The 15,000-nt window shown below is 34.1% G+C and overlaps 1 protein-coding gene across 1 annotated transcript in view; it reads right to left on the bottom strand.

Annotated features, from left to right (window-relative positions):
• Nucleotides 1-7,361: 7,361 nt before the first annotated feature.
• The window catches only part of LOC136853294 (probable glutamate receptor), a 14,473-nt gene continuing 6,834 nt past the window's right edge, over nucleotides 7,362-15,000 (bottom strand). Inside the window, exons 3-10 of the mRNA XM_067128656.1 lie at nucleotides 14,464-14,622; nucleotides 12,507-12,597; nucleotides 11,568-11,859; nucleotides 10,671-10,888; nucleotides 9,961-10,141; nucleotides 8,489-8,588; nucleotides 7,638-7,767; nucleotides 7,362-7,466 (exon numbers count right to left, since the gene is read on the bottom strand). Of these exons, the coding sequence (XP_066984757.1) occupies nucleotides 7,362-7,466; nucleotides 7,638-7,767; nucleotides 8,489-8,588; nucleotides 9,961-10,141; nucleotides 10,671-10,888; nucleotides 11,568-11,859; nucleotides 12,507-12,597; nucleotides 14,464-14,622 (1,276 nt within the window). The remainder of the gene's footprint in view (nucleotides 7,467-7,637; nucleotides 7,768-8,488; nucleotides 8,589-9,960; nucleotides 10,142-10,670; nucleotides 10,889-11,567; nucleotides 11,860-12,506; nucleotides 12,598-14,463; nucleotides 14,623-15,000) is intronic.

The following is a 15,000-nucleotide window of genomic DNA, read 5'->3' as shown; positions in this document are numbered from 1 at the left end:
CATATTTGCAAAGCAAATATTTATTTCATTTACGCTCGTTACGTGTGTTTAACATTCGCGCAAGCTTGAGTTTGTAGGTTCGGTGCCTTTTGTTCCTCTGTGGGTATGCGTCAATACTTTTTTTTTTAATTTTATAGAGTGACTTTGTATCACTCTTTTATTTCTGGTTAATTTTAGTGGATCAGGAACTTTAAACAGTTTTAGATCATCCATGGGCTGATGCTTGAATACCTCGGGTATTACAGAAATCTCGCTAAAACCATTAGTCATGAAAATCAGTATACCCTGGAATCTCGCTAAGGTCATTGATCATGGTTCCATTCTATTTTGGAATCTTGCTTAAGTCTTTGTTCATGATTCCAGCCTATCCTGGAATCTCGCAAATGCCATTAGTCATGATTAGAATCTATCGTGGAACATTGCCCCACGTAAGGTCTTGTATTGCCCCGAATTGTCTTTTCGGGCACGACATGGCAACTGTGTAATGTTATCAAGGTGTCATTTACTCTGCGCCACTCAGAAGACACAGCAGCCGAGTAATGTTGTCAACCTGTCTGTCACCTTCTCACAAAGACACGCCAGGCAATTTCGGAGACATTTACTTTCGCGACGACTAATGTAAAAGCATTTGGGGGAAGGGACAGGAAAAACGTAAAAGGAGAAAGGAAGGAGAAAGCGTCTGCGAAAATCGCTTTCGTTTTCGTTTAGGTTTTCCCACCACAATAGCATCTGACTTTTTTCGTTTTCTTGTTTATGTGACTGTGCCAGCGAGAAGTAATGATCACATTTACGCAATGATCTTATGGTTTTGGAGTGGGTTGGAGGGTGGATGGGGGTCGAGGGGATGGCAGCAGGTCATTGGCATAATTTTATATATATATATATATATATATATATATATATATATATATATATATATATATATGTTATATATATATATATATATATATATATATATATATATATATATATATATATATATATATATATATATATATGTACTGTATATATACACACACACACACACACACACATATATATATATATATATATATATATACATATATATATATATATATATATATATATATATATATATATATATATATATATATATATATATATATATATATTACTAAAGGACCTCATTCAAACTGGATGGTATCAAATGGAGTATTTATTCAGAAAAAGTTACAAGCTTTCTTGGACAAACAGTCCCACAAATGATAATGTGGAATGTTTATCCAAGAAAGCTTGTAACTTTTCTGAATAAATACTCCATTTGATACCATCCAGTTTGAATGAGGTCCTTTTAGTAATTCTACTAATGCACAGAACAATTGTGTAATTGATAAAGTTAATATATATATATATATATATATATATATATATATATATATATATTATATATATATATGTATATATATATATATATATATATATATATATATATATATATATATAATATATATATATATATATATATATATATATATATATATATATATATATATATATATATATATATATATATATATATATATATATATATATATATATATATATATATATATATATATATATATATATATATATATATATATATATATATATATATATATATATATATATATATATATATATATATATCAGCGCAAAGTTGGACCATGGAAACGTATTAATCTCAGCATAATTCTTTATTTCCAACGTTTCGTAATAAATAGCTATATTACATCATCAGGGAATCTGTTAAATAATGAATAATATTACTTTAAAAATTGCTCTAAAAATCAATAAAATTCATAAAATACAGCACAGTTAAAATACAAGATAAAAAAAACGAAAAAAAACAAAAAAAGACATAAAAGCAAAATCAAAGACTGCTAACCAACCTTATACCAAGAAGGCAGAAGACAGAATGCATAAAAGAAGTTAACTCGGGTAGAGCCGAGCGGAGGAGGTCTGGGTATTTAACTGGCGAACTAGTTGTTTGATAAATAATGATTCGAGGATAGGCAGTTCGCATGCATTAGTTGTTTGGCCTATGATACAGAAATCGTTTCTATCAATATATGTTTTACAAATTTTTGAATGGTTTCTTATGTTTGAATGCTCGGGATTGGAGAGCCTACAGCCAGTCCGAAAACTTAATCCCCGATGTGAGTCGATTCTGACCCTTAGTAACCTCTTCGTGGATCCGACATATGTCCCAGAGTTACATTTAGGGCAAGTATAATTATATACCACGTTGAAGGTCAAAAGATGGTTTAATCGATCTTTGTATCTGAAAAAGGAACCAATCGTTAGTGGATTTTTAGGGATTAATTTTAGATTAATGGCACCATAATGTTTATGAACAATTTGTGCGAACCTTTGTCAAAAAGAATCATCATGTAAAAATGGAAATTTGGCATAAAAAGCTAATTTTGGTACTTTACAAGGTTTGGCGATATTCATGAATTGTTTGTCAAGGAACATACGGAGCTTTTTAAAAAACAAGTTCTGTGGGAGGCAGTAATTCATAAAATATTCAGAAAGAAACTAATATCTTGATGGAAGGATTGCCAGTTCGATGTAATAAAAAATACGCCCTGTGGAGGAGAGTAAAAATAGAGTTCAGTTTAAAATCATAAAAACAAGAACTATAGTAATTGGATCCTAAACCAGTAAAAGTCTTCTTTCTAAAAGCAGAAGTATTAAAAAATCCATTATCCCTAGTAACAAGAACGTCTAGGAAAGGCAACTGATTATTCACCTCTTTTTCTACGGTAAACTTAATGTTATTATGTTCAGTATTAACATATGCTAAAACCGAGTCAATATCACAATCATTCTTAAATAGTTTATGAATGTTTTATGAATAACTGTATATATATATGCATTCTGTCTTATGCCTTCTTGGTATAAGGTTGGTTAGCGGTCTTTGATTTTGCTTTTATGTCTTTTTTGTTTTTCGTTTTTTATCTTGTATTCTAACTGTGCTGTATTTTATGAATTTCATTGATTTTTAGAGCAATATTTAAAGTAATTTTATTCATTATTTAACAGATTCCCTGATGATGTAATAAAGCTATTTATTACGAAACGTTGGAAATAAAGAATTATGCTGAGATTAGTACGTTTCCATGGTCCACCTTCGCTGATATATATATATATATATATATATATATATATATATATATATATATATATATATATATATATATATATATATATATATATATATATATAAAATTATGCCAATGACCTGCTGCCATCCCCTCGACCCCCATCCACCACCCAACCCACTCCAAAACCATAAGATCATTGCGTAAATGTGATCATTACTTCTCGCTGGCACAGTCACATAAACAAGAAAACGAAAAAAGTCAGATTCTATTGTGGTGGGGAAAACCTAAACGAAAACGAAAGCAATTTTCACAGACGCTTTCTCCTTCCTTTCTCCTTTTACGTTTTCCCTGTCCCTTCCCCCAAATGCTTTTACATTAGTCGTCGCGAAAGTAAATGTCTCCGAAAAGCTATTGCCTGGGCGTGTCTTTGTGCGAAGGCGACGGACAGGTTGACAACATTACTCGGCTGCTGTGTCTTCTGAGTGGCGCCGAGTAAATGACACCTTGATAACATTACACAGTTGCCATGTCGTGCCCGAAAAGACAATTCGGGGCAATACGAGACCTTACGTGGGGCAATGTTCCACGATAGATTCTAATCATGACTAATGGCATTTGCGAGATTCCAGGATAGGCTGGAATCATGACTAGTGACTTTAGCGAGATTCCAGAATAGGCTGTAATCATGACCAATGACTATGGATTCCAGGATACACTCTAATCATGGCTAATGACATTTGCGACATTCCAGGATAGGCTGGAATCATGATTACTGACTTTAGCGAGATTCCTGGATAGACTGGAATCATGATTACTGACTTTAGCGAGATTCCTGGATAGACTGGAATCATGAGCAAAGGCTTAAGCAAGATTCCAAAATAGAATGGAATCATGATCAATGACCTTAGCGAGATTCCAGGGTATACTGATTTTCATGACTAATGGTTTTAGCGAGATTTCTATAATACCCGAGGTATTCAAGTATCAGTCCATGGATGATTTGAAACTGTTTATAGTTCCTGATCAAATAAAATTAACCAGAAATGAAAGAGTGATACAAAGTCACTCAATAAAAAAAAAAAAAAGTATTGACGCATACCCACAGAGGAACAAAAGGCACCGAACCTACAAACTCGAGCTTGCGCGAATGTTAAACACACGTAACGAGCGTAAATGAAATAAATATTTGCTTTGCAAATATATGTCTGAAAATTTCAGTAAAAATTCACTGGTTTTAAAACTGACACTCAACATTCCCTAACAACCAGATTTAAAAGAAAATTGTCTTTTATTCGAGATAGTTTACTGACGAGCAAGATAACTGCAGGTTGTGATACTTAGGGGCAAATGTTGCGCTTACAAACGCCCTAATAATACGCATTCAACTATTGTTCACTTATACTGTGCATGTAAACGTACATATATATATATATACACACACACACACACATACACATATATATATATATATATATATATATATATATTATATATATATATATATATATATATATATATATATATATATATATATATATATATATATATATATATATATATATACTGTATATATGTATATACACCTGTACATATTGTTTACACGCAAACACAGTATATAAATATGTATATATATGTGTATATATATAGATAGATATATAAATTATAGATATGTATGTATGTATAAAACAGGTCAAACGTTACATGACTTTATCTTTCGCAAATGTTTGGTGAATTCGCCTGTTTATATTCAAATTCTAGGAACCAGTTATCAATTATTCAATTTATTAATGAATAGTCGTCATTATAGGGCAGGGATCTTTCAATTTGTTTCACATTTAATATCCTCTCACATAACCTGGACCAGTCTCTCGCAATTTTATCGAGAAAATCGTCGACACACTGTTCACCTACACCTACTCTGTGTACGCAGTATTCGCCGCTTTTGCCATCGACGATGACGTAGCAATAGCCGTATACGCTTTCTGCTTCGAAACGATTCTCGGGTTTTCATCTTCTTCCGGCTGTCTGTTGTACGCCTCAAAATCTAAGAAGGCGATGATGTGTGAGCTTTTATTCAGCGCTTTCACTTTGGTGAACTGTTTGAACTGGCCAGGTTCAGGGTATAGAACGGTGGTTCGGGTTGTATAACTTTGGGTGTGAGCATCGCGAATGGCTGGAGTTTTGAAGAGAGTGAGGCAATTGTAACACACGCCCGCTGCATGGTCACGCCTACCTGATTTCAAACGGTGGAAAGTATCGACGAAGGTTGGCAAATCCTTGATGAGGGCGACACGGTCATCAGTGATCAACAGTAGAGGAACTAGTTGGGGACACGATTTATTGCCCCCTTTCTGGCGAGATGGACTGTCCAATGTTTTTTCTCTCTTTCCCATGACCACTTCACCTCAATTTATATACCTAAATATTAAGGTTGTTATCCTTCTCTAACGTTTAGAAGGTATCACTGTTCACAGGTATGTCGGGCGTGTGAAAAGAAGCAGACATTACAAGTTACAACGATGACGCTCAAAAAGTTAGTTATCATGGGGCGAACTATTAAAATTTTCTAATTAAAGTATAATAAAGTTGCGATGTATAGAAATGTTACGGTGATATCTAAAATAAATTAGTGACGTTCCATTCGATACTTTCTATTCTAATCAAAAGCAGTGGAGCTACTTTTATTAATACCCTCCCCTAGCCTGCACGCAAAAAAAAAAAAAAACTGGATTTTTAAAAACTGTTATGTGTAGATGAAATATTTTATTTTCCTGTATTTTCCTCCTCATTAACGTATCCTCTGTGAAGATGCCTCACACATAGTGTAAATTTAGAGACGAATAACTTAAAATCTTACCGTAGTTGTTAACTCCGACGTCAACAAAAATGAGGAGGTAATGTTACAATATTTTGGGAACCTAAGTTCATTTGCGAAGAATCCAGCTCTTGTCATCAGTCCTTTTGTTAAAGGAGACTCAGTTTTGTCTCAGTAACATTCACAGTTGGGTTGAAGATCCATGTTTCTTTTTATACTTTGGTTTTATTTCTACAGCATAGGTAATCATCCCGTATGAGAAATTACTAAAAAAATCCTATCAAACTCTCTGAAATTTCAAAATTCAGCCGATAGTATGTAAAAGGTCACGGCATGAATTATCATCAAGAGAGTAAAACATAGGCTTAGATCATTATTTAATGCATATATACATACATACATACATATATACAGTATATATACATATATATACACACGTATGTATAATGTATATATATATATAATGTAAACATATATATATATATGTATATATGTATATATATATATATATATATATATATATAGTAATACATATATATATATATATGTATGTATATATATATGTATATATATTTATATATGTAAAAATATATATGTATATATATATATATATATATATATATATATATATATATATATATATATATATATATATATATATATATATATATATATATGTGTGTGTGTGTGTGTATGTATGTATATGTGTGTGTGTCTGTCTATCTGTCTGTCTGTGTGTATTCACATATAAATACACAAGAAAGAATAAATAAGATGTAATATTAACGAAACAAAACATGTTTTACGTATCACAAGGAAGAACTTCCGTAAGAATGATCTTAATAACAATATGACGTAAAGAGAACTATCAGAATATTGTTTATTTGGCCATAGTTTCCCTTTTTAATGTAACAGTATCCTGGCAACTGACTGTTATAACTAAACGCGTTTATTCGAATCCCAGAAACTACAAAGTTGGAGGCTTTCCGCCAGTATGATCGAACTCTTGACAATGTCAGTCTTCAGCTTTCTGCAATTAGTGCCACTGGGCTAATTGTAGGGTATTTATATTTGATGTTTGGGTCAGTAAAAAAGAAACGTTATTCGAAAGAGGAAACAGATGCCTTTGCATTGTTAAGAAATTTTTTTTTTAATATAGGTGGCTATTAAAAAATAATTACAAAGAAAGAATAAGTAAAATTTTCACAAAAGAGTATATGCGTTACTGTTTTTGAGCGGCCCGTAACTAAAGCAAGATATGTAAATTGTCAGTTTAGAGGGATTATGCTTATGTAAAGAAATGCCTATGTATACTGTGTTGATGTATACTGTGACCATATTGTAAATATTGTAATTGTAAATAATGTAAGTTTAATCCTTTCAATAAAAAGTAAAAAAAAATGTTTGATGACTGCAGAAGCTCTTGTGTCCCAAGATCATATCTTTTGAAGCTCTGATGAAAATACTTTATAAAAGATCATTTCAAGGCCCAGAGCAACGCCGCTCACGAGGAATCCACCTCCGAGCATCACAAACATTCCCTGAAAGAAGAAGAAGATGAAGTGAGTTAAAGTCACTGATGAATACTGATAATTATCTCAAATAACATAGCAAATGAAATATTTCTTTTATATTTTCTTTTCTCTGAATAACTCGTATATGGTCTCTTAGGTGTTAAAATCATTGGTCCGCTGAATTGTTTTGGTACTTACCCATATATTTGCTATTTTTAGGGTTGATTCTACAGTAATCCTACTCGGGGGATTACTGCATGATGTAGAATTAGGAACAGCATTGTTAATCCAGTAAGTGTACAGGCCGCTCTCTGTTAAGGCCTTTATCCTGTGGGTGGACAACGCGAATACCTTTAAGGTGCGTCCACACTGAAGCTTGTCATCAATACATGTCGACGACTTATCGCATATATATCACAAACTGGTAGAAAACAATTCAGCGACCATAAGTGGGGAACGAACCTTTGGCAAATGCTGGATTATTGTATGAAGCACTGGTGAGACATACCAAGAAGTCGTAAACTTGTATTAAACCTGTTTGTGATGTGTGTGCAATAAATTGCCGACATGTTTTTATGACATGTTTTACTGCAGTGTGTTTCAGTTTTAATTTTATAGCCATTAGAGGATTAAAGTGCTGCGATATCCTTTATAAAATGATGATTCTGTTTCTCAAAAAATTTTCTGTAATGAATAACAAGTAAAAAATGAGCCCAAGTTTCTTCGGCACAATCGAGTTTTCTGTACAGCATATAATGCTGTATGAAACTCTCAGCCACGGCCCGGTGGTGGCCTGTGTTGTTGGTAGCTATAGCGTTGCCAGGCGCACGATCATGGTTAAACTTAACCTTAAATAAAATAAAAACCACTGAGGCTAGAAGGCTGCAATTTGGTATGTTTGATGATTAGAGGGTGGATGATCAACATACCAATTTGCAGCCCTCTAGCCTCAGTAGTTTTTAAGATCTGAGGGCGGACAGAAAAAATGCGGATGGGTAGACAAAGCCACCTCAATAGTTTTCTTTTACAGAAAACCAAAATGACCTCACCTTTCATCCATGGCGGGTCCTATGGGGCTATTCTTCTGCGTTATCATAGCCATCGCAGAGGGCAGGAATAGTTCACTTGACATGTAAAATTCACAAGTACCTGTTCGGTAAAAAATAAAAAAAAGAGGCGATACCAGTATTAGGAATTTAAATGAATATAGAGTTTAGGCCAGAGGCCAAGCACTGGGACCTATGAGGTTATTCAGCGCTGGAAGGGAAATGGAGAGTAGGTAGGTCTGAAGGGTGTAACAGGAGGAAAACCTTGCAGTTGCACTATGAAATATTTGTTAAGGGACAGGTGGATAGAGAGATGGAAGAAAGGTAATATGAATTGAGGTACAGTAAAAGGAATGAAAGGGGTTGCAGCTAGCGGCTGAAGGACGCTGCAAAGAATCTTTAGTAATGCCTACAGTACGCCTCATAAGGTGCGCTGACGGCACTACCTTGCTAAGGGGGAATTCGGTATTAGGTAATTGTAAAGTATTATGAATAATTAATGAGTTTTACATAACAAAATAACCTTTGTTTAATTAGCATAAAAATCTCTTTCCAATAAAATCATTAAACAATCGAAAGGAGTTGCGCCAGATTTTGCTGAAAGCTTCGTTAACTACTACCTAAAATGTGTTTAAATATTCACTGATGCCTTCATAAAACTTGCATAAATTACTCATAATTATTTGCCTTTCCTCTTGGTTCGCTCATTCATCTGCTATTAGTATATGAATAGCCATTTTGCAGAAGGTAATGACTATTTAGATTTCTTGTTAACATTTACTTATGCAAATCTTAGCTTATGTTGTCAGTAATACGTACTCATTCTTAATGGATTAATTGCTCAAGCATGAATTTTTAAATTTTACGGAATCAGCGTCTCGCTCCTTTCATATAATACCTTATGTTGCTGATTCTAGTTCATATCTTTACACCTAGTGCCACCTTTCTATGGGAGAGGAGAATAGAGCACACTAAAGCTAATCTCCTTTACAAGTTTCAAAAAATATCTTTGGACCTTTGTTGACTCAGACATTGAAATATATAGCAGGTTACAGCCAATGTGATGCGCCCGGGCGGGGTACCTTATTCCTAGAAATAATTTAAAGATTTTAAAGGTAACCACACTCAAAAATGTGAAGACATAACGAGTGGAAAAGTACTTACATACGCACACTCCCGCCCGCAGACACGCGCCCACTCACGCACACACACACTCTCTCTCTCTCTCTCGCACAAACCCACACGCACACAAACACCAAACACTGTAGGTATGTGTGTGCGCGTGTATGTTTGTTCATGCATTATAACTACTTCCCTCAGACATTTACGGGAATTCAAACAAACTATCAACTAGACTCTTGTCAATAATATGAAAATGAACTTTCTAATCAAAGCTACTAACAATTTCTTGCGACAGCTACAAAAAATACTCTTTGTCGAACAATACATCTAGCTCAAAGAAGCCTTAAACTGACCTGATTTAGAGAAATGCTCGGCCAGGAGCATCCTCAGAGAGAGGTCTTCAATAATCAGCACATGGTCCCCCTTTGCAACCAAGTTTTCCAGGGTGATTCCATAGTCACTTCCTGTCGTGTACTCCATGCGGCCGCGCTTTTCCGATTCTGCTACCTCGTGGAATATACCAGAGGTGACGCTCTGGAGATTGTTTACGCGGGAGTTAGCTGTATGTTTGCCTAATTGGTTATAAATTGGTTTCTTCTACTCTTTAACAGTATAAAGCATGAGTCTTTTTGCGAAACTAAAGTCAGTGTTATCTTTTTTTCTTTAACTGTATAAAGACAATATTCTTTTTGAGTAAGCTAAGTCAAGACGAGATCTTACATTCAAAGAAAGTAGCTGGGAAGTGACTAACGGGAATGGTTATTCACACTCGTTTAAAAAAGGCTGAGTTATTTATCTCAGGTCTTATCACTACGTGTCTTAATAATCCTGGGACTCGTGTATATGAATAATGAGTTTATTTAATTGAATTTATTGCGTAAAATATTCAGTTATGATCTTTAGATTAAGAATTGTACTAAAAAGTCTATTACTAAAGACTCACAACGAATACTTCTTTTTTAACAGTAAACAATACGCTGCCTTTGATTGTCACTCATTTCTACTGAACATAAGATTCAATGAAGGAGTAAAATTGATTGTTTATGGCATGAAACTGATTTACCATTATGTACTGGGTGTATTCGGTGTTACCCTCCCACACCATAATGATGGAGGGGTCATCCAGCACCTTCCTGAGGGACTGGAGAGGCTGAGGAATGTATCTAACCGCCAAAAGTGACATCAGATTCCCCCCGTAGCTTCTCGTAAGGATCAGCGTCGCCAGCATCCAAGTGAAGATCATGAAGCGTGTCCACCACGGGCCAGAGGTTATGAAGACATCTGTCGCAATATTATGGCTATTTTAGACAGGAAGTGATGAATTATTACATGAATCGGATGTTAAATAATAGGTTTCGTCGATTTAAAGTCCCGGAAAATAAAATTTACAATGTTTGTAATTCAGTTGTGAGGAAATTCTTTAAATTTGATGTAATTCCTTAGAATGTATCTGTTGAGGTTTAATGGCACACGGAAAAATGTTTGCTTAATAACGTGATGAAAAAGACAGATATCTATATATATATATATATATATATATATATATATATATATATATATATATATATATATATATATATATATATATATATATATATATATATATATATATATATATATATATATATATATATATGTATATATAGATATATGTGTATATATATGTATATATATATATATATATATATATATATATATATATATATATATATATATATATATATATATATATATATATATATATATATATGTATATATATAAAAGTTTTTGATACATTCTCAAGTTTGTCGCGTTTGAAATAGGCTTTGTTTCGTTCTGTCTCCATATAGCAAGATTCTGAAACAAAAGCTGTCTAACATGACGTCAGTAAGTTATTTATAAATAGTGCGTTTTAAAGCACGGCTTGAGCCGCCTGTAGCAGGCAAGCTGTTTAGCCAGCATTCTGCAGGGAATACAAACCTTGCCCTAAGAAAACGCGTATATAAGCGAGATTGTCTTGCTCGGAGGAGTCTTCTTCAAGTGGGACCAGGTGAGAAAGAATCGCAACGATTGCCATGATAACAGTCAGAGACACGAGCACTCCTGCCCAAACCGACGGGGTCAAGGGCATTATAAAGCCCCAGGGGTCAACTTCCGACTTGCCTTGCTTTGCAGCGATCCTCACATAGTCGACCAGCATGGTTCTTGTGAAATCAACCACGCTCTTCCTCAGCGGATTGATTCCGAAGGGGCCGAGGGCCATGTCCACCTCCTGGAATGTGAAGGATCTGCGAGATTTGTGAATGAAAAATGCAATAGTTTTCATAAAATGTGGTCTTTGAAACGATTCTCCATTTTTTAGAGGAACTTGATGATCCGTTCCGAAGAAAGTCTAAAGCTTTACAAAATAGGTTAATAATAATAATAGTGATAATAATAATTATAATAATAATAAGATAAGCGATCGATTAGTGAAAAAATACTGAATAGAGAACAAAAAATTATTAATTATGAAGATATAAATAAATACAACAAAAACCTTAGGAAAACTTAATGAAAGTCTTAAATACTAAAAATTATTAGTTTTAAAAAAGACAAGAAAACATTCTAATATTAAAAGATGAACTAATATATACACCTGAAAATGGTTTCTTCAAACTGTTCAGGATAGAGTAAATCTTTTATTTCACCTTTTTTATATTCTTTCCACGGAAAACCGTGAACTGTGGAACAAAATGATTGACGTAAATCTGAAGTAAAACAAATAAAAGAGAATGAAGTGAGAAAAATTGAATGGTAACAATTAAAAGATTACAGAATTTTAGAGTAATTTGTATTCTTCTACCAAATTATCACATCAGCCGCAGGCATTCAGTGGGTAACTATAAGACAAAGTTATAAAGTTGTAATTGTCTTTACCTTTCTTAGAACCATTCCAACCATTCCTACCCAGGAGCCGTCAGGTTCCTGGTAACCCCACGATCTATCAGGAGGCCTAACCATACTGTACCTGCAAGCGCTTGAAGAAATTAGTTGCACAGTAAAATTATGTGAAAATCATGTCCGTATGCTTATATCTACACAGATATTTTAGTTTTCTGGAAAGAAACCTATTGTGCCGGCTTTGTCTGTCCGTCCGTACTTTTTCCTGTCCGCACTTTTTCCGTCCGCCCTCAGATCCTAAAAACTATTGAGGCTAGAGGGCTGCAAATTGGTATGTTGATCATCCACCCTCCAATCATCAAAAATACCAAATTGCAGTCCTCTAGCCTCAGTAGTTTTTATTTGATTTAAGGTTAAAGTTAGCCACAATCACGCTTCTGGCAACAATATAGGCTAGGCCACCACCAGGCAGTGGTTAAAGTTTCATGGGCCGCGGATCATACAGTATTATACCGAGACCACCGAAAGATAGATCTACTTTCGGTGGCCTTGATTATACGATGTACAGAAAACTCGATTGCGCCGAAGAAACTGGCGCATTTTTTTTACTTGTTTTATGTTTTCCTGTGTAAATAAAGCGTTAGCTTGTGAGTCCACTCTTTCCAAAGCCAAGACCGAGTCTGAGTCCAAGATATCGGAGTCGGAGAAGGTCGAGTCTGAGTCTCAGCTACCCGAGTCAGAGACTAGGACGAGTCCAGGCAACGCGAGTCCAAGGCCATCCTATCTGAGTCAGGGACCGAGTCAAATCTACGTTTTAGGTTTCGTCTAAAATGACTTCATAAAAAAAGAATAAGTATGTGAAATTTTATCCAAATAAAACTGATGCGTGTAAAAAGACTATAAAAAAATTATGGCTTTGTACATCCTTCAGTCTTTATCCCAATAACAAAGAGGTCAGTGTTAACGTAATGCAATAACTATTACAGTCATATCAAAATATTCAATATGGAACAGTGAGTAGGACAGCCATTGGTTTATCTTGTTATATAGCCAAGGGTAATCACTGATGCTGAATTAAGCAGGTTTGTTTTGACATACATAAGATACAAAGCCGAAGAGCAAAAAGAAGTGAAGTTTTCATAAACCACGACATTTTAGTAAGTCCAAATACAGTTGGTAATCATTTCTTTTTGGTACAGATTGTATACATAATGCAAATTAATGGCGATTGTAAGTTCATTCAGAAATATGTGAGTTGTTCTTTACTCTGCTGAACGCATTTAGAATGTACAAAAAAAGACTATCCTTCATGAAACTGAAAAGTAATAACGGTCGGATTACCTTTTACGTGTTATGGACACAGGCACCAAAATTAACTTGATAAAGGTACTTCATGTTTCAAATTTAATGTGACGGATAAATACATAACTGTGGTCACTGAAAACCCTCAACAGTTGTGCCCTGTCAGGTGTATTCGGTTCTCGTTCATTATCACGTAATCTTCATTCTGCACTTATATCTTGAGCTCGAGAAATTGATAAAGAACATTTGCATAAAGTATTTAAATGACAACCTAAGTGTGATTCCAATCGAAAAGACAACAGGTAATGGTATGCTGTCAAGGCCCTTCACAATAAAGCCAAACTCCTCTAATAGCAATGCATATCATGCAAGAATCCAACCTGTTCAACAAAATTGAATTCAAAACTACATTTAAAAAAAAACTTTCACATGAAATTTGAGGACTGTTCCAGTAATTTAATATATAACCATTCTGATGTAACAAGCTAAATCATTGACAGCTGATACATTAAAAATCTTATAGAATTCTTGCTTATTACTTGTCGTATAAGTATAAACAATATACTTTATGCCAGTCATTCCTATAAAGAAGGGATACAGTCATACAATTCTTTTTCTTTAAACGGATTATTTCACTTGAAGTCAAAGCCATAGTTCGATACCCATACGAATTTCGTGATCTGATACTCACGTGAAATTCATGCTCCTCGCCAGAATTTCGAGCGTAATTAACATAGGACCTGAGAATTCCAGTCGTTCTGGGGTTGTATTTGTTGCTGGAATTTCTTGTAACTTGCAGTGGGGAGGATATTCTTCTCCGGCAGCCATGAGCTCCGCACCGTCGGGAAGTCTGAGAAGAGAAATGAAGAAGCTGTGGATATACCTTTATTCATTCGAGGAATTGTTCAGTTATCTTTTATCAAGAGAGTCTGTTACAATGAAAACATGAATCGTGTTTAAGGTAAATAGATATATAAAACATACGTCATGTAAAGTTAGAAATATAATTCATTACTTATGACAGATTTGAAACATATTAACTAGAGAAAATACAGATTGTGTCTGATAAGTTGTCAGCTTTGGAAGATGTATAACAAGAGATATATTGGCATTGTAATTGAGTCCTCCAAAAACATAACTTTCAATAATTGAGGATCATTATCTTTCGAGTTTTTCATGTTCATTTTTCCGCATGCATGAGTTTTGCTTACATGTTAAACTTTTTTTT

Source organism: Macrobrachium rosenbergii, chromosome 27 (assembly GCF_040412425.1).
Source record: "Macrobrachium rosenbergii isolate ZJJX-2024 chromosome 27, ASM4041242v1, whole genome shotgun sequence".
In the NCBI taxonomy this organism is placed as follows: domain Eukaryota; kingdom Metazoa; phylum Arthropoda; class Malacostraca; order Decapoda; family Palaemonidae; genus Macrobrachium; species Macrobrachium rosenbergii.
Note: the sequence above shows the minus strand (reverse complement) of the source record. Positions and strands in the feature narration are given on the sequence as shown.